The 27,570-nt window shown below is 42.6% G+C and overlaps 1 protein-coding gene across 2 annotated transcripts in view; it reads left to right on the top strand.

Moving 5' to 3' along the window:
• The window catches only part of GLS (glutaminase), a 267,993-nt gene that overhangs the window by 74,266 nt on the left and 166,157 nt on the right, over positions 1-27,570 (top strand). For both annotated transcript variants that reach the window (XM_075285137.1, XM_075285138.1), the window contains exons 4-5: positions 2,826-2,955; positions 16,261-16,340. In XM_075285137.1, the coding sequence (XP_075141238.1) occupies positions 2,826-2,955; positions 16,261-16,340 (210 nt within the window). The remainder of the gene's footprint in view (positions 1-2,825; positions 2,956-16,260; positions 16,341-27,570) is intronic.

The following is a 27,570-nucleotide window of genomic DNA, read 5'->3' as shown; positions in this document are numbered from 1 at the left end:
TTCTCTATATGAGTATTGAGATTTTGCGATTAATATCATGTTGGGGAGGAGGAGGAAGGGGAAAAAGGAAAAAGAAAAAGGAAAGATTTTTTTTTATATTATGTGATATATATTATAGAATAGAGATGAGCGAACACTAAAATGTTCGAGGTTCGAAATTCGATTCGAACAGCCGCTCACTGTTCGAGTGTTCGAACGGGTTTCGAACCCCATTATAGTCTATGGGGAACATATACTCGTTAAGGGGGAAACCCAAATCCGTGTCTGGAGGGTCACCAAGTCCACTATGACACCCCAGGAAATGATACCAGCACCCTGGAATGACACTGGGACAGCAGGGGAAGCATGTCTGGGAGCATAAAAGTCACTTTATTTCATGGAAATCCCTGTCAGCTTGCGATTTTCGCAAGCTAACTTTTCCCCATAGGAATGCATTGGCCAGCGCTGATTGGCCAGAGTACGGAATTCGACCAATCAGCGCTGGCTCTGCTGGAGGAGGCGGAGTCTAAGATGGCTCCACACCAGTCTCCATTCAGGTACGACCTTAGACTCCGCCTCCTCCGGCAGAGCCAGCGCTGATTGGCCGAAGGCTCTGCTATATCAGATGGGCTCTGCTATATCAGATGGGCTGACCGGCACACGGTGTAGTTGAGAAGAACTGGCTCAGCACTGCTACCAATAGGAATGCATTGGCCAGCCTTCGGCCAATCAGCGCTGGCTCTGCCGGAGGAGGCGGAGTCTAAGGTCGGACCTGAATGGAGACTGGTGTGGAGCGATCTTAGACTCCGCCTCCTCCAGCAAAGCCAGCGCTGATTGGTCGAATTCCGTACTCTGGCCAATCAGCGCTGGCCAATGCATTCCTATGGGGAAAAGTTTATGTCACAAAAATCACAATTACACACCCGATAGAGCCCCAAAAAGTTATTTTTAATAACATTCCTACCTAAATAAAGGTTATCCCTAGCTATCCCTGCCTGTACAGCTATCCCTGTCTCTTTGTCACAAAGTTCACATTCTCATATGACCCGGATTTTAAATCCACTATTCGTCTAAAATGGAGGTCACCTGATTTCGGCAGCCAATGACTTTTTCCGATTTTTTTTCGATGCCTCCGGTGTCGTAGTTCCTGTCCCACCTCCCCTGCGCTGTTATTGGTGCAAAAAAAAGCGCCAGGGAAGGTGGGAGGGGAATCAAATTTTTTTGGAGTTTGCCACGTGATGTTCGATTTGAATAGAACACATCGAACAGCCTGATATCCGATCGAACATGTGTTCGATAGAACACTGTTCGCTCATCTCTATTATAGAATATTGTTGGGATTGACTGCTGTGTATCATGTTTAGGTGCACTATATCTAATATGACTGCACCTTTAATGTTGGACTTGACAGCTTTCACACGGATGGAATCAATTGAGATAATTTTTGAATGTTGGGTGGGGTTTGTTGGAGTGTTCATATACAGTTCCAGATTGGTATCATTCATGCTATGACTAAGAGACCGCAATGTAGGTTTCGAAACGCGTAGGATTTTCTTGTCTTCTTATCCTGGATCCATGTTGTAAGATGTTTTAACTTGCTATGAAGTAACAGTTATATTTTATTATTTAAGAATTTTCGGCATGCTGGATGTTTTTACTCAACTTCTCACATTTTGCATATCCTATCAGTCTGGAATTTCCGCGCAGCCCTCCTTATACATAGTTATTCCTTGCATTTTATCTCAGATGTAGCAGAGCTGAGTATACGGTAAAGCAGGGACGAAGCAGAAGAGCAGATAGACAAGTCAATGTTTAGTAGTATCTATCTACTCGCGAACTTCAGCCATGGCTTATTATATGGCGAGTGCCTCGTCGTCCTCACAGCAGTGCAGCACAGAGTGATTTACCGCAGCCTGCCACTCTTCTGCTTTGTTCCAGTTTTACCATATACTCAGCTCTGCTACATATGAGATGTAGCAGAGCTGAGTATACAGCAAAGCAGGGAGGAAACAGAAGAGTAGTACGCTCCCATAGGAATGAATGGACGCAGCCATTCCATTCCGCTATTTGAAACGGGAGTTTTGAATAGTACTCGCTCATCTGATACTATAGCTTTTCCCACAATGATTTGCCAGTAGCCAAGCATTGTGGGTAATAACCTCCGACCTCTATCCCATTGGAAAAGATCCCGATCGCTCAACCCTACTAGAGATGAGTCTCATTGGGCTCCCGGTTCCTGTGCAGTTCTTCAATGAAGCTGAGGCTGTACAATTTGGCTTCACGGCACAAGTGCTGGAGGTATCGTTATGTGCATTGATGCCGAGGTGTACATTTCTGTGAAGTGCTGCTCCAACATGAGGAATACAGGACCAGGGTGAGTATAAAGCTTTATTTTTTTTATTGGGAGTACGGATGGCTTTGTAACTGGGCAATCCATAAAAGACCTGTGGGTTGTTTAGTGCTTCAAATAGTGCCCACTGATTTCCTTTAAGAGACCGACTGCCATCATTGATGCAAAAATAAGCAATACACAATTTTAAAAACCTAGGAGTGCATATTTTTCATTTATTGATGTGATTTGTACATGGTTTGTTTCGTTCTGTGATACATAATATATTAAATTGTTGATTTTAATGTATTCAAACATTTACAGATCTCGTACAGATCTATTTACATATGGTAAATCCTGTTTTGTATAAAAATTTAACCCATATTTCCTGCCTAACATAAGCACACCATGGAATGTTTTGGTTTTTATTACATGTTTGTTAAAAAATATTTTACAATTTATTTAACATTTTATTTCTAGGTTTACACCTAAATGTATTTTTTTCTTTTTATCATAGGTGTGTACAGAGTAACATTGTGCTACTAACACAAGCATTTCGAAGAAAATTTGTCATACCGGATTTTATGTCATTTACATCACACATTGATGAACTGTTTGAAAGTGCAAAGAAGTTATCAGGTGGAAAGGTACTGAATCTTATTTTTTTTCTCACTTTACTATGTAAATATGTTGCTGTAAAAGTCTTTTTTTTTTTTTTTTTTAATTTTTGGAAGGTGCTTCTTCATTCACAATGGCCAATTATCATTACATTCACTCAAGGCAACAAATTATAACAATGATTGATACTATCGATGTAAATAGGCCTTTAGGGTATGTTCACACTGAGGTTTTTGCAAGCTGAAAACCTCTGATTCGGGAAACTGTTTTTGATGCAGTTTTTTACATGATGCATTTTTTTGTTGTGTTTTTTTATGCGGTTGTCGTCGCATTTTTTTTTTTTTTGCTCCAGCACAGTGTATGGGACCTGGAAAGTCTCTTTAAAAAACACTAGCTGTTTTTGAAGTGGTTTTTGCAAAAAGTACATAAAACCATGTTGCGGTTTTTCCACCTCCTATTGACATCCCATGGGTTTTGCAAACCAAAAATGCTAGTGGAAAAGCACCGGACTATAAGACGCACCCAGGTTTTAGAGGAGAAAAATAGGGAAAAAAAATTTTCAGGCAAAAAATGGTAAAATATTTAATATATGGGAGTTGTAGTTTTGGAACAGCTGCAAGGCCACATTGACAGGTGACCCTGCAGCTGTACGGGGATGTATAGGGCGTTTTTTTTGTGGGGCCAGGTGTACTTTTTAGATATACCATTTTGGGAAATGTTTATTGCTTAGATCACCTTTTATTTAATTCAGAGGCAAAACAGAGAGAAAAACCCGGCGGTTTAGCACTTTTGATTTTGACGTTCACTGTACATAAAAATATTAGTAGACAGGGCATTTTCAGACACAGGGATACCTAATGTGTATGTTTCACAGTAATGTTATACTTTTATATGTATTCTAGGGAAAGGAGGTGAACTTTTATTTATTTTATTTTTTATTATATTTTTTTTAAGTGGGATTTTTTTTTTTTTTTTTTTTACTATTTTAATATCCCCCGCCTAGGGGGCTTGAACCTGCAATCATTTGATTGCAAGTCCCATAGACGGCAATACAAGTGTATTGCCGTCTATGGGAGATTCTATACATTACTATCGCGGAGGGTCATAGACCAGCCGCGATAGTAATATATAGCGATGACAGGCCTGGGAGCCTTCATTAGCTCCCGGCTGTCATCGGAACAGGCCGGCTCCTGCGGCCTCGCCGTGCAGGAGCCGGCCTGCATCACTGAAGGTATGGGGCCGGTGGGGGGGGGGGGCTAACTGACTGCCGGGACCTGCGGAGGAGGAGTGGGTTTGCAGCATGGCCTCGCTACTGCCACCGCTGGTTTTCTTCAGCGGCAGTAGTGCGGCAATCTGCAGGCCCCGGCAGCTAAGACAGTCCCCGGCATCTGCTGTAATAGACCGGCGGATGCCGGGGAGTGTCTTAGCTGCCGGGACCTGCAGATTGTCACACTCCTGCCGCTGAAGAAAACCAGCGGTGGCAGTAGCGCGGCAATCTGCAGGCCCCGGCAGCTAAGACACTCCCCGGCATCTGCCGGTCTATTAGAGCAGATGCCGGGGAGTGTCTTAGCTGCCGGGGCCTGCAGATTGCCGCGCTACTGCCGCTGAAGAAAACCAGCGGTGACAGTAGCGCGGCCATGCTGCAAACCCACATTCAGACTATAAGACGCACCCTCATTTTCCTCCGAAATTTTGGGGAAAAAAAGTGCGTCTTATAGTCCGAAAAATACGGTAAGTGGCTCCCATTGAAATGAATACTAAAAGGCACAGGTCCGCGCTCACTGGTAGGTCTTAGATAATAGTAGGAAGATCAAAAGACAAATTCTTTTTATTGTAAAACTATTAGAGAGCATGACGCGTTTCGGACCACCACGGGTCCTTTCTCAAGTGCAGGTATAGCTAAAAAACAATTATATACAAAAAACAGTAATAAATAAAAACTTTCTCAAAGAGGAGAAAACAATCCACCAAGCTCATCCAGCATAGATAAACCTAATTGTGGACACTATTTGTAGCAACAAAAATGAGTAAACATGTCCCATTGGTTGTTACAGTTAACAGAAAAATATTTTCTTTAAAATATACAATTGAATTCTGTCATAGAAATGAGAAACAAGACAATAAAAAAGTATAATAATAAAAACATCACCATTATGTAGTAATAAAATAGAAGAGCAGTCCATAGTATATCATAGAGCATAAAATGAATAGTCTTTTGTTCTAATATCAGAATCAAGTTTTGTTCCTATAGAACTATATATATGTGTGCACATACATCACACACCAACAGTTAGTATGTATTAGAGGAAGGAATATATAAGGTGATGACAACATCAATTTTACAATTGCAGTAAGGATGTGTTTTTAATAATAGCTGTTGTAAGAACTTATCCCTTTAGAGATTCTTAGAACGTGTGTGTACAGCTGATGATGTTAAATGAATAATGTAGACCATTTATATTGACCATTTGTAATGAAATAAAAGATACAATGTCTTACCTGAGTCAGCCGGGCGAGATGCATGTCCGCCCGACCCGTACTCAGTCTATTTGAACCACTCCCCGCGCGTAATGCGGCGTCTTTGAGACTGGACAGCGCATGCGCCGGTCCTGACGAGCATGTGCGTTCCAGCAGAAAAATTATTGACACAAATGCGCATGCGTCGCCTCTGGAGAAGACTCGCATGCGCAGTGGAAAGGAAAGAAACGGGCCGGTCCACACGCGCATGCGTCCGCCCAAAGAGGGCACGCATGTGCGGTAAATAGAACCTCCGCTCCAGTGGGATGCTCGGATGTCCAGATACCTCGGTATTAAATTATTAAAGAGAAGGAAGGGGATTAACTTCATGTGGACCCATTACAGTGACTAAGGAAAAAATAAAAAGGAAAAAAGAAAGTATAGCCCATGTTGTTCTGTGACCATATCCCAACAGGTCATAAACTGAGAATCCTACTGGTTAAGAAGAATTTGCTTTAAAAATTTATATGGTAACAATAATGGGGGGGGGGGATTCATGGATCAGATACCAATGAATGTGTGAATATAATAAAAATGTGGTGAAATAAAAATGTAGTGAAATGAAAATTGGTGACTTTGTAGGTTATATGTAAATAGCTTGACCAATTAGACTAGGCAAAATACGGGGATATAAAATGTGAACTTGAAAAACTATTGATAACTATTGAAGGGCTAGATCTGGTATAGGTGTTCGAAAAGCACCTCTAAATACATAGTTGAATACACATGTATGAGGATGTATGTAGAACTAAATTTAATGGTAATGAATGATGATTTCAACTTTTAGTGACATCCTCAGATGCTATATTGAGACCGGCTGGTTGGAGTGTATTTAACCTAAACATCCAGAACATTTCTTTCCTATTGAGATTATGAAGTCTATCTGGTATTGAAGGAGGAACCATATCTATTGGTGTAATTCTAAAACCCGAGAAATCTTTATGGTGATACAGTGAGGCATGGTGTGATACACTATGTTTATTGAAGCCATTATTTACATTACATCTATGTTGGCTGACACGTTGTCTAAGGGGTCTGGTGGTACGACCCACGTACTGGAGGCCACATGGGCACTCCAGTACCTAGATGACCCAAGACGATGAACAGTCTAAGTAATGTTGTATTTCAAAAGTATCTCCCATGGTAAAACTGTGAATATGTGTGAGTCCATGTTGTATGGAGAGACAACATTTGCATCGTGAGTTCTTACATGAGAAACTCCCCATATGGGTATTGATGGCTGTGGTAATGTTATCATTGATGGATCTTAAAGAGGACCTTTCATCAGATTGGGCACAGGCAGTTCTATATACTGCTGGAAAGCTGACAGTGCACAGAATTCAGCGCACTGTCGGCTTTCCCGATCTGTTCCCCGGGTAAAGCGCTATCGGTCCCGGTACCGTAGCGCTTTACAGTCAGAAGGGCGTTTCTGACACTTAGCCAGGGACGCCCTTCTGCCCAGCAGCGCCTATCGCGCTGTACAGTGTGAGCGCAGAGGAACGCCCCCTCCCTATGCTCACAGTGCTCGTCCATAGACGAGTATTATCAGGAGGGGAGGAGGCGTTCCTCCCCGCTCCACAGTACAGCGCGATAGGCGCTGCTGGGCAGAAGGGCGTCCCTGGCTAAGTGTCAGAAACGCCCTTCTGACTGTAAAGCGCTACGGTACCGGGACCGATAGCGCTTTACCCGGAGAACAGATCGGGAAAGCCGACAGTGCGCTGAATTCAGCGCACTGTCAGCTTTCCAGCAGTATATAGAACTGCCTGTGCCCAACTTGATGAAAGGTCCTCTTTAAGCGACTAGGTGCTAATAAGTTTTTTAATGACCTAGCCCTCCTGTAGGTGATTCCCGGTTGTACGGGCAGAATCACTCCCAGGAAGGGGTCATTTAGTACTACATGCCAGTGTTTATTTAATATATTTTGGATGTTGTTATGCATTGAACTGAAAGTAGTTATAAAATTACAGTGGTAGTTACTACGTTCTGGTTTGTATTTAGGGATTAGGCAGTCAACCTGGGAAAGGGTACCTGCCTTCAGTTCAGCTGCTCGTCTGATTTGGAGTGGATATTTCTTTTCCTTTAATCTGTTGGTTAAAATAGTACTTTGAGTCCTGTAGTCAGCATCACTTCAGCAGTTACGTCTAATCCAACAAAACTGTCCAAATGGGATATTTTGTTTCCACTTGTTGTGATGCTGGCTATCATAATGCAACAAACTGTTACAGTCGACTGTTTTAAAATATGTTTTAGTATGAATTCGATTATCCATACTGGTTAATTGGAGATCAAGAAATTCTATGTGCTTAGCATCGGATTTGCCTGACAATTTTATTCCATATTGATTATCATTAAGGAAAGTACAGTATGAGTCGAAAGACTCCTCTGATCCTTACCAAATGAGTATAAGATCATCAATGTACCTATGGTAGTACTTGATGCAATTTAACCAAGGGTGTGTGGAATATATGAGTGAGTTCTCAAAAACTCCCATAAAGTGATTGGCATAACTGGGGGCCATACGGGTCCCCATTGCCATTCCTCTTGTCTGTAAATAAATTTGGGAATTGAATTCAAACGTGTTATGTAGGTAAAATGAAAGTGATGGCTTCTAATATGAAATTATGTTGTATAGTGGGTAATTCAGTGTCTTGTTTAAGGAAAAATTCAACTGCAGATATACCAGAATCGTGAGAAATATTACTGTACAAGGCACTGACATCGAGTGTGGCCCATCTGTAATTGGGTCTCCAGGTAAACGGTAAAAGATCCTCTATAAGGCTGGTGGAATCTCAAAGATAGGATGGTAAGGTGGTAACATACCTTTGTAACAGCAGTCAACATATTGAGACAAATTCCTGGTAATGGAGTTGACTCCGGAAATAATCGGTCTCCCAGGGGGATTTACTGGGTCTCTGTGTAATTTGGGTAAGTGATAAAAAAGCGCTAAGGTTGGATTCTTTATATTGAGAAATGTGTATTCTTTGTCTGAAATAATGCCGTCTACACGGGCATCAGTTATTAGTTTTTTATATTTCGCCATATGATTAACTGAAAGATCTGTATCTAGAGTGGAGTAATATTGTTTGTCTGATAAAATGCGTAAGGCTTCATTAAGATAGACCTGGCGGTCTTGGACCACTACCCCTCCCCCCTTGTCTGCATTCCTGATCACAATATCCCTATTCTCCTTAAGACTTTGCAGGGCACCTCTTTCACTACTTGAAAGATTACTGGGATACTTAGGTGGGGCCGAGTCTAATTGTCTGAGATCAGAAGCAACTAGAGAATAAAAGGTTTCTATATTACTCCCCCTGTGATGAGTAGGGTCAAAATTAGATTTGGGCTTAAGTGTAGTACTGATCGGTGGTGGCTCATTATGAAGATGGGTAGAGTCCATAGTCGGGATCTTTGTTTGATTATTACTTGAAATGTCTGTCCCTTATGGGCCAGCGTTGTTGGTAGAATTGGATATTGCCATTGGTTTAGTGTTTTTATTATTTTTATGTAAGTTCATGCCCCAGGGTTGTTCCCCCACAATCGCAAAGTGTCTTTTCAGAGTAAGACGTCGTATGAAGGTATTCAAATCCACAAATAGATCAATTTGATTTGATTTTTGTGCTGGGCAGAAGGATAACCCTCTTGCTAGGACACTGACCTGTTCTGCACTCAATTTATATTGGGACAGGTTGTAGACACAATTTGCCCGTTTGTTTTTGATTTTCTTTCTGTCCGGGCTTATAGACTCCTCTGGATTTTGCCCCTCTCCCTCCTCTACAGCCTCTAGCATGTTTATTTTTTGAGTTTTTTGAATTTCTGGATTGGAGGGGTTCTCCAGTCTTCTCTTGCGAGAGATGGGAACAAAATAATCTGTGATTTTGTGGAGAAGGGGGTTCTCTTGGACATGAAAAGTTATGGGAGGGTGTTTTAGTTCTGATATTGTAGGTATGTCTGTTTTGGGCTGAGGAAGGGGTAAAAAAGACACCGAGGTGAAGGAATTTTGAGGAACGCCTTCTGTCAGTGTCATGGAATAGTTCATTTGAGTATTGGATAGAGGGGAGTTGGGTAGGGGGACTTTTTGAGCACCCATAAGGGAGTCTTCCCATTCATCAACTAAGGAGTCGCCGTTGGAGATGGGATGAACAGAAATATTCAATCCTTCATGTGATGTGATGTGTCTAACAGTTGGTGTATGGTGAGACCTGGTGGATGTCCCCGAGGGGGTTTCCACAGTGATAGTTAGAGAGGTCGTACAGATCTCTGACTGAAAAGCCATACTAGGTAGTTGTAAGGAGGTACATTCCCTTGCATTGGGAAATTGAGACTTCAATATATCTATAGGGTGAACCGGTTTGGATGTGACAGAGAGAATAGATTCTTGAATTTTTCTGTTAATGTTTACTATACTCATTTTTGTTGCTACAAATAGTGTCCACAATTAGTTTTAACTATGCTGGATGAGCTTGGTGCATTGTTTTCTCCTCTTTGAGAAAGTTTTTATTTATTACTGTTTTTTGTATATAATTGTTTTTTAGCTATACCTGCACTTGAGAAAGGACCCGTGGTGGTCCGAAACGCGTCGTGCTCTTTAATCGTTTTACAATAAAAAGAATTTGTCTTCTACTACAACATTTGATCTTCCTACTATTATATAAGACCTACCAGTGAGCGCGGACCCGTGCCTTTTAGTATTTTACCTTCCCTCTCCGGTTAACCGGAGATTTCGCTGGTTCTGCTGCCACTCCCACCTGGATCTTCACTCAAAACGTGACTGTAGAGGCTGTGACCATCACAAACTCTTCAGGTGAGAGGCCAACTGGTTCACTTACCTCATTTGACCATTCTTTTCAATATTAATACTACACTCAGAGCGCTCGGTGTCTCTCTTTTGTTTTCTACCATTGAAATGAATGGGAAACATTTTTGCAGGCGGATTTTGAGGTGGATTCCGCGTCAAAATCTGCCTGCAAAAAACTCTGTGTGTACAGACCCTCAGAGGAACACATGACACTGATCACTTCCCTCCTGGAATGCCCCCTAAGCCTCGTCACTCTATTTAACCATGACAGAACCCCCCTTAGTTAGATCTGTCAGTGGGACTGCAATAGTACCAAAATTTGGGATGAACCTGTGGTAATAGCCCACGATTCCTAGGAAAGCCCTTACTTGCTTATTATTTAAAAGCCAAGGCCACTTTGTTAACCTGGGGTTTTATTACCCCTCTTTCAATTATATACCCTAGATATCTGGCCTCTTCCAGTCCCAAAGCGCACTTTTTTGGGTTGGCTGTTAAGCCGCCTGCTCAGAGGGAATTTAGTACAGCCTGAACTTTAAACATAAAGAATCAGAGTTCGGTCCAAAAGACGGGTAGCCACGACTGGATGCCAGTGCAGTGCATACAGTGCACTGGCATTCAATCGCAGCATTCTGCTCTGGATTAGGCCCAAATGAATGGTCCTAGTCCTAGGGAGTGTTGCGCTGCGGACATCCGTGTCAAGAAATGTCGCTTCTTTTTTCCGTGAGCAGGAACAAACTGCTCGCGGAAAAAGGTATCCATTGAATTCAATGGGAGGTTTTTTTTTTGTTTTTTTTTAAATGTAGATTGTGAGCCCCACGTAGAGCTCACAATCAGTGTCGGACTGGGGTGTCTAGGGCCCACCAGTGGAATTGTTTTTAGGGGCCCACCGCCAGGACCCCTGTAGATGAGCTGTACAGAGACAGGGTGGCTAAAGGTAATAACATATCCCCCCGAGTATGATGATCGGCGGAACGAGAGAGGTAAGGGAACATAAAAAACACTGTTACTTACCTCTCCACGTTCCTGCCAGGCCTCCTTCCTAGTTGTCTGACGTCTCTGACATCACATGAACCCGGCCTGCTTCCCGGGTCATGTGACGTCCGACATCATAGAAGAAGAACGGCAGCGGAGAAGACAGCGTAGGAGCCGGGAGACAGGTAAGAAACAGTAATTTTTTATGTTTTTATTCCCCCGGGTCTCTGATTATTATACTCTGGGGTCTGAAAAGACCCCAGAGTATAATAATTGTTTATGGGTGTCCACTATGGGCTATAATACTGTGTGCAGGGGACACTGGGGGATAATACTGTGTGCAGGGGCCACTAAGGGACATAATACTGTGTGCAGGGGCCACTAATGGACATAATACTGTGTGCAGGGCTTACTTAAAGAGGACCTTTCACCACTTTTGGGCACAGGCAGTGTTATATACTGCCAGAAAGCCGACAGTGCGCTGAGTTCAGCGCACTGTCAGCTTTCCCGATCTGTGCCCGGTGTAAAGAGCTTACGGTGCCGGTACCGTAGTGCTCTATGGTCAGAAGGGCGTTTCTGACCATTAGCCAGAGACGTCCTTCTGCCTCGCGGCGCCTATCGCGCTGTACTGTGGAGCGGGAAGGAACGCCCCCCTCCCTCTGCTCACACAGCTCGTCCATAGTACAAGTATTATCAGGGAGGGAGGGGGGAGTTCCTCCCAGCTCCACAGCACAGCGTGATAGGCGTCGCAAGGCAGAAGGACGTCTCTGGCTAATGGTCAGAAATGCCCTTCTGACCATAGAGCACTACGGTACCGGCACCGTAAGCTCTTTACACCGGGCACAGATCGGGAAAGCCGACAGTGCGCTGAACTCAGCGCACTGTCGGCTTTCTGGCAGTATATAACACTGCATGTGCCCAAAAGTGGTGAAAGGTCCTCTTTAAGGGACATAATAGAGTGCGGAAGAGGGGGTCGGTCGAGGTCTTCGGTGTTGGTTGGGGGGGGGCCTTAACAGGAATTAATACAAAATGGAGGTGAAATTTACACGTTTCATTTTCTTTACACATTCACTAGGGGTTAAAGGATAAAATACATCCCTCAATTTGTTATGCAAGTTCTCCCAACTACCATAGTACCTCACTTGTGGGTGTAAACTGATATATGGGCACACAGCGAGACACAGAAGGGATGGAGCGCCAATGAGCTTTTGGAGGTGTAGGGGGTCCAGCTCACACGGTTGGGAAATGGCAATGAAACAGTTCAGAAAGGCAGTGGGTTTAAAATCCAGGGGTGTTTTATTCACAAAAAAACACCAAGCAAACAAAAACAAACAAAAGAAAAACCTAGGCCTGTCCGGCTCTAGCTATACACTTGGCGTACCTTACTAACCTAGTGCAGGTCGAGACACACATCAGCAAATGTAGCAGCAAAACATCACTAGTAGAGATGAGCGAGTAGTATTCGATCGAATATCGAATACTATTATAGTCTATGTGAAAAAAACGGAAATGTTGTTCCGGTTTCCATGGAAACCAAAGTTTGACACATTGGATCCTCCAAGTTCAGGAAGTAGCAGGATGAGGAGCACGAGGAGGTTTTTGAATTGAATTCAATGGAATTTTCCTGCGTGGTATTCGAACGATAGTATAGTATAGTAGTATAGTAGTATTTGATCGAATACTATTCGCTCATCTCTAGTCACAAGCTGTCCCAGAGGTGTTTTCCTCTCACACTCTGGCTGTGTCACTATCAGCCCCTTTTACTGGGCTTCCTTCCCCAGTAATGGCCATGAGGAAGCCCCACCAGTGTGCATCTGGGACTAAGGGAAAAACCTGTGGTGGAGTAGGGGTGTGGACTGGAAGACTCCCACTACCAACCTGCCCTCCAGTCCAAAAAATCCAGCCCATGTAATCTTACACAAAAGAGCCTTAGCAGACTATGTTCTGCTAAAGCAGCACACAACTTTCTGGATTTCTTTTATCTCACCTGGCTGAGGAAACCAGGTAAGATATGCACCTCGTCCACCACTTTACCATGCACTTTACCACAGAGGGCAGATCTTGCTGTAATCAGTTTCACGCACCATGTTGCATTTACAAAGCCCTTGAGGTGCCAAAACAGTGGAAACCTCTATAAAATGACCCCATCTTGAAAACTAGACCCCTCAAGGAATTTTTCAAGGGGTATAGTGAATTTTGTGACCCTACAGGTTTTTAATTTAATTTATTGAAAAATTACCCTTTTTCCGATCAAATGTCGCTTTAGCCTCAAATTTTTTATCTTCACAAAGGGTTAAAGGAGAATAACCAAATAACTTTTTTTTCTCCTGAACACGTCAAAACTTCTTATGTGCTGGTTTACTGATGCACAGGCACATGGCAGGGCTTGAAACGGAAAGAGCCCTATTTGGCTTTTGAAAGACAGATTTTCCTGGAGTAGCTTTCAGGTACCATGTCCCATTTGTAGTGTCGCTGAGGTGCCAAAACAGTCGAAACCCCCAAAGTGATCCTATTTTGTAAACTAGACCCCTCAAGGAATTTAATAAAGGGGTATAGTTAGTACTTTGAGCTTACAGGTCTGTCATAGAATGGGCCATGAAAATGGAAAATTTCATATTTATCTATAAAATGTAGCTTTAACCTAAAATGTTTCATTTTTACAAGGGGGTTAAAAGAGAAATGCACCTCACAATTTTTTAAGTTAAACACTTATAGGGTTGAAATACTTGGTATATGTTGTTTTGGCTTAGTTAAGGGGTGCAGTTTTGAAAATGGGGTGATTTATGGGGGTTTCTAATACAGGGGGCTTTCAAAACCCCTTTATAACTGGATTAGTCTCTTAAAAAATGAGTTGTGGAAATGTTCTTGAAAATTTTGAATATTGTTGTTTGATTTATAAAAAATAAAAGGGTGACTAAAGTTTGACGTCAACATAAAGCAGAGATCTGGCACTTTAGATTTATTCTATAATTTTGGTGGTATGACTATCTGTATGCAATGCACATCATTTCAAACTTTATAAAATGCATATTTTTCTAAATTTCCACCAAATTTCCTATTTTTTTCATAATTTCCCAATGATAGAGCCCCTTTAACCCCTTCATTTTTTATTTTATCACTAACCACCTCAGTACCATGCCAATTTCTGGTCAAGGACAAGAAACATTTTCAGATTTTTTTGAATGTGTGGTTTTGAGGGCTATAACATTTTTATCATTTGGTTATTCAACTAATTTCTGTATCTAGTATTTTTCAGTGACAAATATTGTTTTTGACGTATTATTTTATATTTATTTTATTTTTTTATTATTTTACGTTAACTTAATTTTTTTTTACTTTATTTCTTTTACATTTTGTCCTTATAAGATTGTAATAGACTCTTGGGAACATCTGATTACTTTTTTTTTTTCTTCTTTTTTAAATTTTGTTAGGAAGCTGATTTCCCCTGTTAGGGGGCGTTCACACTACCGTTGGTGTCCGACTGCAGTGTCCGTTGCTACTGTCCGTTCAAGATTTTAGCAACGGACACTAGCTGTGTCCGTTATAATTTCAATTCATTTCAATGGGATTTCATCTGTTGTCAGTTTGTGTCCGTTTGTGTCCTTAAGGGTCCGTTAACAACCATGTCCGTTTTTTCAAGCGGACAGAGAAATCACACATGCAGGATTTTTTTGTCCGTTTGAAAAAACGGACAGAAAGTGTCCGTTTTATATTTAACATTGAGGTCTATGGGCAACGGACATATAATGGACAGTAACTGATGGCTATCAGTTACAGTCCGTTATTTTCTGTCCGTTTATTTGCTGCACATGCTCAGAAAGCATAAACAGCAAAAAGAAAAAAACGGACAGTATAAAAAACGGACACTAACTGATGCTAACTGATACTAATGTGTCCGTTTTTTTTTAACTGATCCATTAAATGGATCAGTTAAAAAAACGGACACATTAACATCAGTTAGCATCAGTTAGTGTCCGTTACGCTGGGTTCACACCTGCGTCTCGGGTCTCCGTTCTATGGTTTCCGTCTTCTGCATGGCAGAAGACGGAAACCATAGACCGGGTCCGGCCGTGCGCGGCGGTGAGCGTTTTAGGCTCTCCGCCGCGAAACCGGATTTTTTTTATCCGGACACAGAGTAGTGCATGTCCGACTCTGTGTCCGGATTATAAAACCCAGTTTCGCGGCGGAGAGCGCAAAACGCTCACTGCCGCGCACGGCCGGACAGCTTTCTCACCCATTCAAATGAATGGGTAAGAAAGTCTCCTGCAGGCTTCCGTCTCCTGCATCTGTTTTATGCGGGAAACGGAAACCTGCAATAAGGACCCATGAACGCAGATGTGAACGAGCCCTTAATGTCCGTTATGATAGGTGTCCGTTTTTTTTCTTTTAAACGGACACCTTGATAACGGACACCAACGGTGCCCCTAACTGGGGCTGATACATACTGTAAAACAGTAGACACCCGGCAGCTATGGCGGCTGCCCAACTCCCATATTATTACGGCGGATGTCAGGAAGGGGTTAAGTGCAGAGAAAATCTTATTTTTATCATACTTTATTACTGGTACTTTATTATGCTTATGCTTGGCCATTTGAGGAATATGGCCAAGCATAAGAATGGTCTTTCCATAGCTTCTGTATCATTCCTTAAACAAACATAGCTCAATCTTATCTCCTATGAAATTATGTAATGTGTTTATAACGCCTTTGCATTTCATAACATCATTTATATCTGTTAGGAGTGACATGTCACACACAAAAGTTTTTCCTCGTGGCCTCTCTATACATAGACACTATGCAATAGAATTTCAGCATCTATTGCACAATAAAAAGGCTTTTTTGCTGCTGCCTGACACTGCCCACCTGACAGTAGAGAGCCCAGGTAGAATATCAGGCACCAAAACTAACAGCACTTACTGCATGGCAAACATGGAAGCTAGAAAAAATTTTTCCAACTGTCCTGGAATCAGTACAGCGGCATTGCTGCAGCTGATGAAAGGTCCTCTTTGAATGAAAACTTTTCTTTATCTTGCTTTATCTTTCCTTTCCAGGTTGCTGATTATATTCCTCAGCTGGCAAAATTTAGTCCTGACCTGTGGGGTGTATCTCTTTGTACAGTAGACGGTCAAAGGTATGATTTTTTTTTTTTTTTTTTTGTATTTTTAGCAAACCTAGGTATTTGAATTATTAGTTTCTCTTGTATGAGATTAGAAAAAACGACCAGATATATAAGGAACAAAGATTTTCAAAGATTGTATATGGTATTTCAGTTCAAACAGCACAGGTGATGTTTCTCTGGGGAAAAAACAAAACAAAGGACGCAGATGAGTTGAATACAGTATTGAAGGAAGCAGGAGCTGTGGGCAGACTGCTCCTGCTTCAGCGCTGAGCTCCAGCTCAGGGCGCGATGTGAGTGACGTCATCACAACGTGCCCGGAGCCAGAGCTCAGTGCTGAAGTTGAGACTGTAGGCCGAACGGCAGGGGATCGAGAAAAGGTGAGTATCAGTGTTTTTATGTTATAAACTTTGACGACAAATTGAAGAGGAACATTAACCTAGGAGCAGAGATGGAAGGGGGCAGAGATGGAAAGAAAACGTTATACTGGGGCAGAGATGGATGGGGGAGATGAAACTAGGGACAGAGATGGAAGGGGAACATTATACTGGGGACAGAGATGGATGGGGGTCGTGAAACTAGGGGCAGAGATGGAGGGGGAATATTAAACTAGGGGCAGAGATGGAGGGGAGAAATTATATTGGGGTCAGAGATGGAGGGGGGACATTATACTGGGGGCAGAGATGGAGGAGGGACATTATACTGGGGGCAGAGATGGAGGGGGGACATGAAACTAGGAGCAGAGGAAGGGGGGACATTAAACAGGGGGCAGAGAAGGGGGGTCATTAAACTGGGGGCAGACAAAGGGGGGACATTAAATTGAGGGCAGGATCTGTTTTCCTCTAGTTTCCCAAGTTTCATGTCCTGCTCCAGCTGCCATTCATTTATTGCCCCCCTCCAACTACTCCCACTGTTTAATGTCCCCCTCCAGCTGCCCCAGGTTCATGTCCACCTCTAGTTTCTGTCAGTTTAAACTGGGGCACCAGGAGAGGGACTTAATACTGTGGAGCAGCTGGAAGGGATCATTATAATGTGGGGACATACCTGTACTGTATAGTGTACGGGTGACTGTAGGAGGATTACACTGTGTGGGGGCAAATGAAAAATTAATGAGAACGGGCGGAGTCACTGTAAAAGTGGGTGGGGCTAAATTTGTTGCGTCGCACACTTTGTTCCTCTTTCTGTATTTCAAAAGTTGGGAGGTATGCCATCTGCTGCTGTTATGGTCTGGTTTTGGCGAAATAGACATATGTCCTAAGGTGTGCATGTGCCAAAAAAAAAAAAGCTTAGTATGTATTTACACATGCCTAAGTTTTTTTTTAATTTAGCTCCTTTATTGATTTTAAGGCAGGGGTCAGCAACCTTTTACATATAGCTTGCCATTTTTATTATGTTTTTGTAAAATCAAAGATGATGTAGTGCCATGCAATAATTATAAAGAAATTGTACATTTGTTTATTATATTTTAGTGAGACCTTTTGTCCTTGACACTTTTTGTAAAAATTATCCTTCTCTGGTGTATGTGACTTATTGCTCCACATGGGATTCAGAATGGCCTGCAATAAACCTGCTTTGTTGGAGCAGAGAATGCCCCTCACACAGCCTGTATTTTTTGTTGTGTACATCCATACAAATCTTTTCAACCTTTTTGAAATTAACAAGGTCACAGTTTAATGTGTGTAATTGCCATATTATACTTTTAATCCCACACATTTATGTTTTTTTGTTTTTGACTCCCTGCCTTCCAAACCAATAAGATTTTTATTTTTCCTTTCACAGAGCCGGATGAGGGCTTAAAGGGGTTCTCTGAGGTATATTGATATTTAAACTACATGGCCCCTACGCCCTCCCCCTCCAACTTTCTTATGGATTTTTATTATGAAAATTTGTTTTTTATGTTTGACCCTTAGGTTATGTGACGGCCTCCCGACCGTTTTTCTTTTTTTTTTTTTTAAATTTCCGCTGATGTTGCGGGGACCAGGTGTAATCGATATTTGGGCACACAAGGAATCAACAGAAAAGGACTGGCCCCCCTGCCTCTTTATGCTTACTGTTTCTTCTTGGCAAATCTCGACCCGAGACGTCACTACCAGCTGGCCACCTCCTCTTCATTGTGTGAGCCGGCTGCCCACGCATTTGCACTACAGTGGACAGCCAGCACATATCACAAAGAGGAGGTGCTGGCTGGCGAAGTACAAGGTAGTGCTGGTCAGCTCTTCTGTAGAGTGGGCGGCTGGCAGGGGAATGTAGCTCAGTATAATATGAACTGCGCATACACAATCCATATTATACTGTGCAGGGACATTTATACTTTATGCTTTATACTTTGAAGGGTCTACTGTGGAGCATAATATACTCTACAGGATCCACTGTGGAGCATTATACTGTGCGGGGGTTACAGTAGAGCAATATACTTTGTGAGGGACACTGTAGAGCAATATGCTTTGCGGGGGCCACTGTGGAGCATTATATACTGTGCAGGTCCACTGTAGAGCATAATATACTGTACAGGGGCCCACTGTGGATCATTATACTGTTTGTGGAACACAGTAGAGCAATATTCTCTGCAGGGAGCCATTGTGGAGCATTATATGCTGTGCAGGTCCACTGTGGAGCATTATGTACTTCGCGGGTTCCACTGTAGAGCAATATAATGTGCGAGGGCCACTGTGGAGCATTATACTTTGCTGGGGCCACTGTAGAGCTATATGCTGTGAGGGGGCCACTGTAGAGTATTATATACTGTGCAGGTCCACTGTAGAGCATATTATACTTTATGGGGTCCACTGTGGAGCATTACACTGTGCACGGGCCACTATGGAGCATGGTATACTGTGTGGCACATTATATACTATGCAGGGTCCAATGTAGAGCAATATATCGCGCAGGGTCCACTGAGAAGCATAATAGACTGAACGAGGGCCACTATAGAGCAATATACTGTGCGGGGGCCACTGGGGAGCATATTATACTAGGTGGGAGCCACTGTAGAGCATATTATTCTAGGTGAGGGCCATTTTAAAGCATATTAGACTGTAGTGGTGCATTATATACCATGTAGTACAGGGTACCTCAAAATTCCTGCTAGCAGCCTTGTGTACTATGTCTGCTTTTATAATCTTGCACATACGTTTAGTGCTCCATAGCTGTATTATTTCCCATATGTTACTGTACATGAACCATGGAGCTATTGGAGCTATCTGTACACTCTCCTAGGTCTGGGACACGTTAATGGTACCCCCTCACCAAACTACCGCCACTGAAGGGCCTAGTGTCACCAGGAGGGACAAGTATAGGCGCTACACTTATTGGGTCTCCAAGTTGGATTTGTGGCTGGAACTTGCGCTGTACGCATTGGAGGTCCTTTCCTGCCCTGCCACCAGTGTGCTATCGGAAAGGGTCTTCAGCGCAGCCGGTTGCACCATCACGGATAAGCGCAGCCGGCTGTCAGCTGACAGTGCTGACCACCTGACTTTCATCAAAATGAACAGCCACTGGATAGACCCATAATTTTCATGTTCATCAGTGTCAAGCACCCCGACTTGAAGTTTCATGTGTGTGCTCACCCTCTACAATTCCTCCTCCTCCTCATACTCCTCCACCATCAGTGTTGCACAATTCTGCTCCTACTAGGCTCAATCCACTCTGATTCCTCCAAACTCTGCTGGTTAGAGGCTCAACTCACCCCAAGGGCCCCCCCAAAAAAAAAAAACTGCTGGTGCAAGGCTCTACTCACATCAAGGGCCAAAATCACTGCTGGTGCAAGGCTCTACTCACTCCAAGTGCCAGAAACAATGCTGTTGCAAGGTCTACTCACTCCAAGGGCCAAGAACACTGCTGGTGCAAGGCTCTACTCACTCCAAGGGCCAGAAACACTGCTGCTGCAAGGTCTACTCACTCCAAGGGCCAAGAACACTGCTGGTGCAAGGCTCTACTCACTCCAAGGGCCAAAAATACTGCTGGTGCAAGGCTCAATTCACCCCAAGGGCCAAAAACACTGCTGGTGCAAGGCTCAACTAACCCGAAGGGCCAAAAACACTGCTGGTGCGAGGCTCAACTAATTCCAAAGGCCAGAAAATAAAACACTGCTGGTGCAAGGCTCTACTCACTTCAAGGGCCCAAAACACTGCTGGTGCAAGGCTCAACTAACCCCAAGGGCCAAAAACACTGCTGGTGCAAGGCTCTACTCACCTCAAGAGCCAAAAACACTGCTGGCGCAAGGCTCAATTCACCCCAAGGGCGAAAAACACTGCTGGCGCAAGGCTCAACTAACCCCAAGGGCCCAAAACACTGCTGGTGCAAGGCTCAACTAACCCCAAGGGCCAAAAACACTGCTGGTGCAAGGCTCTACTCACCTCAAGAGCCAAAAACACTGCTGGCGCAAGGCTCAATTCACCCCAAGGGCGAAAAACACTGCTGGTGCAAGGATCAACTAACCCCAAAGGCCAAAAAATAAAACACTGCTGGTGTAATGCTCTACTCACTCCAAGGGCCAAAAACACTGCTGGTGCAAGGCTCTACTCACTCCAAGGGCCAAAAACACTGCTGTTGCAAGGCTCTGTTCACTGCAAGGGCCAAGAACACTGCTGGTGCAAGGCTGTACTCACCACAAAAGCCAAAAACACTGCTGGTGCAAGCCCGAATTCACCCCAAGGGCCAAAAACACTGCTGTTGCAAGATTCTACTCACTCCAAGGGCCAAGAACACTGCTGGTGCAAGGCTCTACTAACTCCAAGGGCCCAAAACACTGCTGTTGCAAGTCTCTACTTACTCCAAGGGCCAAAATCACTGCTAGTGCAAGGCTCTACTCACCTCAAGAGCCCAAAACACTGCTGGTTCAAGGTTCAGTTCACCCCAAGGGCCAAAAACACTGCTGGTGCAAGGCTCTACTCACTCCAAGGGCCAAGAACACTGCTGTTCCAAGGCTCTACTCACTCCAAGGACCGAAAACACTGCTGGTGCAAGGCTCAATTCACCACAAGGGCCACAAACACTGCTGGTGCAAGGCTCTACTCACTCCAAAATATTGGGCACGTTAGACGCCCCCAGGCATGCTTCCCCTGCTGTCCCAGTTGCATTCCAGAAATGTTGTCATCATTTGCTGAGGTGTCATGGTGGACTTGGTGACCTTCCTGAGTCGAATTTGGGTTTCCCCTGAAACAAACTTTTTTTTTTCCCATAGACTATAATAGGATTCGATATTCATTCAAATAGTCAAATATTGAAGGGCTATTCGATTCGAATATCGAATATTTCACTGTTCACTCATCTCTAATTAGGGCCATTCAATACTAAAGGATAATGGTACCCTATCTATACATTCCTATCCAGAGGCACCCCTACGCGTTTCGCCGGTCCTAACAACCTGCTCAATCTGGTACCGGACCAGACAGCAGGTCAGTGGCACTAGACGGTGACCCCCTGCTGTTTGGTTTATCACTCTGTCACTAATTCTATTTACCTATCTACACTTAGCCCCTGATGAGCTGGTTGTTAGGACATGTGTGGCATGAAATTGAGCATGAAAGAGGCAAATGTAGGTGCAGGGCCGATTTTAGACAAAGTGTGGTCCTGGAGAAATCTACAAGCTAGGCCCCCATATCCTGACATATCAACACCATCATATTCAGTCATTTCAGAAGGCAGTGCTGCACTTCCAGTGGCACCGATATAGTCTCAAAAGATCAGGAATACAAAAAAAAATTGCAAAGATATATATAGTTGTGAAACTGCTGTGTGTACTGCTATACTGGGGAGAAGTATTACAATTATGCAGACAATTAACAAACAATACACATCATATATAGACCAAAAACACCTTTATATAAGGGTTAGATAGTACACGACCTCCACAATGTGACCACCTCCATTAAATTGTATATTGAATTAAAGACAAAAGTCATCCACTACACAGACTTCTAACCTAATAAACATCATATCAATTAAAGGGTTTTCTGGCACCAAATTGATTCTTTTATACTGTTTATCCACAGGACAGCTCATCAGTATGTCAGTTTGTGATCTGTCAATGTTCAACACCCAAATCCCATACAGATCAACTGTCCTAGCAGCTTCTGGCTGCCAGATTCTGCTTGAGGACAGGATGCAGCCCCGCTCCTATTTAAGTAATGGGAGCGGGGCTGCAATTACCCAGAACCACCACTATACAGAGGATAGCGCTGCTGTGCCAGTTCTATTACTTGAATAGTAGTGGTGCTGCATCCTGTCCACTATATGCTATCACATACTGAGGACCTAACCTGTGGACAGGTCATCAGTATCAAAAATCAGTTTGCGGCTAGAAAACTCTTTAAAATAGTGATCTAATAATACTCTTTACTGCCTCCAATAATAACAACCCCCATTTTTCCCATATGCAATAGAAATCTCCACCTTTTGTATCGTCTAAGGGGGCGTTCACACTACCGTCTGTGTCCGACTGGTAGTGTCCGCTCCTAGTGTCCGTTCAAAATTTTGCGCAGGCACTAGCTGTGTCCGTAACACTTTTCATTCATTTAAATGGAGATCTGGTGCGTTCTTTTGCACTCCGTGCCTGTCCTTAAGTGTCCGTTTGTAAAGATGTCCGACTTTTCAAGCGGACAGAAAAACCCAACATGTAGGTTTTTTCTGTCCGCTTGAAAAGTCGGACATCTTTACAAACGGATAGTGAAGGACAGGCACGGAGTGCAAAAGAATGCACCCGATCACCATTTAAATGAATGAAAAGTGTCACGGACACAGCTAGTGTCCGCTCCTAATGTCCGTGCGAGATTTTGAATGAACACTAGGAGCGGACACTACCTGTCGGACACTGACTGTACTGTGAACGCCCCCAAATGAGTTATTACAGAGCACCCTTATAAATAATGGTCCCAGTTTATGAATAATAGTTCCACCTTACTAATAATAGTTAGTTCATTTAAATAATACTCCCCCCCCCAATCAGGAATAGTTTGCCCTTATAATTAATAGTTCTTTCTTACAAATAGCCCCCCCCCCCCCCCCCGCCTTAATTTCCTCATCTTCCTCAACTTCCTCATCTTCATTAATAATAATCCCTCTTTATTCACTGTCATTCTCCAGCTGGGTTTATTATTAGTAATTCTTCTTTATAAATACCCCTCCTCCCTAATATGTGTGTGTGTGTATATATATATATAGCGCTACCAAAACGCGTCAGCTTGAACGCTCCTTTACTCTCCATGGGTGAATAATGCCACGTCTATTCTGAACTTTTAATGCTTGAGAAATAAATATTTGGACTTTTATACACGTCTGCTGGAATTCTTCTTTGAAGATACTTACCCCATTATTAATAATAGTCCCTCCTTTTATATATAGCCCACTTATTAATAATATCCCTCTGCCTTATTATTAATAGTTCCCCCAAATAAGGCTAGGGGAACTATTATTAATGAGGGGGCTAATAGTTCCCCCAGCTTTATTAATAATAGATCCTCCTAATTATTAATAATAGTCCTATCTATCTATCTATCTATCAGGCCCCTTTATTAATAATAGTTCCTCTGTCTTTATATACCGTTTATATTCGAGTATAAGCCGACTTTTTCAGCACAGTTTTTATGCTGAAAAAGCCCCACTCGGCTTATACTCGAGTCAGGATCCGCGGAGCACAGAAACTTGAAGGACCTGCATAAATTAAACGAAGGGGGAGGTCCTTTAGTGCTACTGCTCTGTGATTGGCTTGTCATGTGACTGTGACATGTGACTGTGATGTCATCAAAAGTCCTGTAGAAACTAGAAAGTAACATCTGCAGATAAGTCAGTGGCCAGGATTCATTGTGTCTTATAGAAGATGTCTGTCGTATCGAGGAGAGGAAGCTACAGTAAAGTAAAACACACAGGTACAGTTAGGGCCAGAAATATTTGGACAGTGACACAAGTTTTGTTATTTTAGCTGTTTACTAAAACATGTTCAGAAATACAATTATATATATATAATATGGGCTGAAAGTGCACACTCCCAGCTGCAATATGAGAGTTTCCACATCCAAATCGGAGAAAGGGTTTAGGAATCATAGCTCTGTAATGCATAGCCTCCTCTTTTTCAAGGGACCAAAAGTAATTGGACAATGGACTCTAAGGGCTGCAATTAACTCTGAAGGTGTCTCCCTCGTAAACCTGTAATCAATGAAGTAGTTAAAAGGTCTGGGGTTGATTCCAGGTGTGTGGTTTTGCATTTGGAAGCTGTTGCTGTGACCAGACAACATGCGGTCAAAGGAACTCTCAATTGAGGTGAAGCAGAACATCCTGAGGCTGAAAAAAAAAGAAAAAATCCATCAGAGAGATAGCAGACATGCTTGGAGTAGCAAAATCAACAGTCGGCTACATTCTAAGAAAAAAGGAATTGACTGGTGAGCTTGGGAACTCAAAAAGGCCTGGGCGTCCACGGATGACAACAGTGGTGGATGATCGCCGCATACTTTCTTTGGTCAAGAAGAACCCGTTCACAGCATCAACTGAAGTCCAGAACACTCTCAGTGAAGTAGGTGTCTCTAAGTCAACAGTAAAGAGAAGACTCCATGAAAGTAAATACAAAGGGTTCACATCTAGATGCAAACCATTCATCAATTCCAAAAATAGACAGGCCAGAGTTAAATTTGCTGAAAAACACCTCAAGAAGCCAGCTCAGTTCTGGAACAGTATTCTATGGACAGATGAGACAAAGATCAACCTGTACCAGAATGATGGGAAGAAAAAAGTTTGGAGAAGAAAGGGAACGGCACATGATCCAAGGCACACCACATCCTCTGTAAAACATGGTGGAGGCAACGTGATGGCATGGGCATGCATGGCTTTCAATGGCACTGGGTCACTTGTGTTTATTGATGACATAACAGCAGACAAGAGTAGCCGGATGAATTCTGAAGTGTACCGGGATATACTTTCAGCCCAGATTCAGCCAAATGCTGCCAAGTTGATCGGACGGCGCTTCATAGTACAGATGGACAATGACCCCAAGCATACAGCCAAAGCTACCCAGGAGTTCATGAGTGCAAAAAAGTGGAACATTCTGCAATGGCCAAGTCAATCACCAGATCTTAACCCAATTGAGCATGCATTTCACTTGCTCAAATCCAGACTTAAGGCGGAAAGACCCACAAACAAGCAAGACCTGAAGGCTGCGGCTGTAAAGGCCTGGCAAAGCATTAAGAAGGAGGAAACCCAGCGTTTGGCGATGTCCATGGGTTCCAGACTTAAGGCAGTGATTGCCTCCAAAGGATTCGCAACAAAATATTGAAAATAAAAATATTTTGTTTGGGTTATGTTTATTTGTCCAATTACTTTTGAGCTCCTAAAATGTGGAGTGTTTGTAAAGAAATGTGTACAATTCCTACATTTTCTATCAGATATTTTTGTTCAACCCTTCAAATTAAACGTTACAATCTGCACTTGAATTCTGTTGTAGAGGTTTCATTTCAAAACCAATGTGGTGGCATGCAGAGCCCAACTCGCGAAAATTGTGTCACTGTCCAAATATTTCTGGCCCTAACTGTACCTTCCTTTAGTTACTATGCCTATTAATTGGGCTTATTTGGGGTTATTAATTTAGTTTCAGTAACTCCATGTGCCTCCTGCGCACAAATGGCATGGACATGGTTTTCACTGACTTATACATTAAAAATGAATTGAAAAATTGTAGGATTTAGCTGTCCGCTTGAAAAATCGGACATCTTTGTAAACAGACACTTAAGGATAGACACGGATAGTAAAGGACACTACATGATGTCCTATTTAAAACAATGCAAATTGTAACGGACACAGCTAGTGTCCGATGCTAAAATCTTGCGCGGACATTAGCATCGGACACTAGCTGTCGGACACCGACACAAGTGTGAACGCCCCCTAAGGCGCTTTTTTTTTTTTGCGGGGCCAGATGTACTATTTAGTCATTCCGTTTTGGGAAATGTCTGATGTATGATCACTTTTTATTAAAATTTTTCTGGGAAGAAAGTGGTGAAAAAACTGCAGTTTGGCACTTTAAAAATTTTTTTCACACAACATCATATGAAAGAAATATTTTTATATATTTGTAAACCGGACACAGAGATGAACACTTATTTGTTTTTGTTTATTTATCTTTATTTCAAATCTAGGGAAAGTGGGGGTAATTTTGAATTTTTAGTTTTTGTATTGATTTTTTTATAATATTTTTACTAACTTTTTTTCGCCATTTTATTAGCCTCCCGAGATTACTTGAACCTGCAATATTTTTGATTTCATGTCCCGTAGGCTGCAATACAACTGGAGATTCACAACATAGCTATTGAGGCTATTTTGTTTTCGGGAGAGGTGGTTCCTGATAGTAATAGTATGACAGAGGGTGTGAAGCGGTTAAAATGAGATATTTTGGAATACCGTATATACTCAAGTATAACCTGACCGGAATATAAGCCAAGGCCCCTAATTTTACAACAAAAAACTGGGAAAACTTATTGACTCGAGTATAAGCCAAGCGGGGGAAATGCAGCAGCTACTGGAAGATTTCAAAAAATAAAATGGTCGGAGTTTTTGTGTGAAGTAGATTCTGGGTGCTGTGAAAGGGGAGGGGGTGCTTTGGTTGTCTGTCTGCCCCTTCCCTGAGCTTGAGGACTGTTTTTTTTATTTCTCCCCACTTAGAATTCAGCCTGGCTGAATATAGAGTACCTGCAGTGCTCCTATTAACACCTACAGATACACTATATTCAGTAGACCGGGCACTGTCAGACACAGGGATACCTAATGTGTTTGTGTTTCACAGTCATTTTCTACTTTTATATGTATTCTAGGGAAAGGAGTGATTTAGAACTTTTATTTTATTTTTTTCATTATATATTTTTTAAAGCTTCTTTTTTTCACTATCTTACGGGAGATTCTATAGATTACTATTGTGGCTGGTCATAGACACCCCCCCCCAAAAAAAAAAAATTTTAAAAAAAAATTAATAATTTTTTTTTTACTTCCTTGACTCGAGTATAAGCTCAATACCTATTTGAATAAATATGCAAATAAAGCCCTTTCCAGAAAACTGGATTTTATGCTTTCTTTGATTGCAATCCTGAATCCTCCAAAATCTTCTTAGGTTTCCTCAAGCAGTGTATGGGAGCCTTCACACGGAGTAAATGCTCCACTCATTCAGAACGTAAAACTCGTTCAGAGTGAGCGGCATTAAAACAGATCCCATTGATTTCTATGGGTGCCAATGGGAGGCTTTTTTTTTTTTTACCTATTGCTTTCAATGTGT

The sequence above is a fragment of the Leptodactylus fuscus genome, chromosome 8 (genome assembly GCF_031893055.1).
Source record: "Leptodactylus fuscus isolate aLepFus1 chromosome 8, aLepFus1.hap2, whole genome shotgun sequence".
NCBI lineage: Eukaryota > Metazoa > Chordata > Amphibia > Anura > Leptodactylidae > Leptodactylus > Leptodactylus fuscus.
Note: the sequence above shows the minus strand (reverse complement) of the source record. Positions and strands in the feature narration are given on the sequence as shown.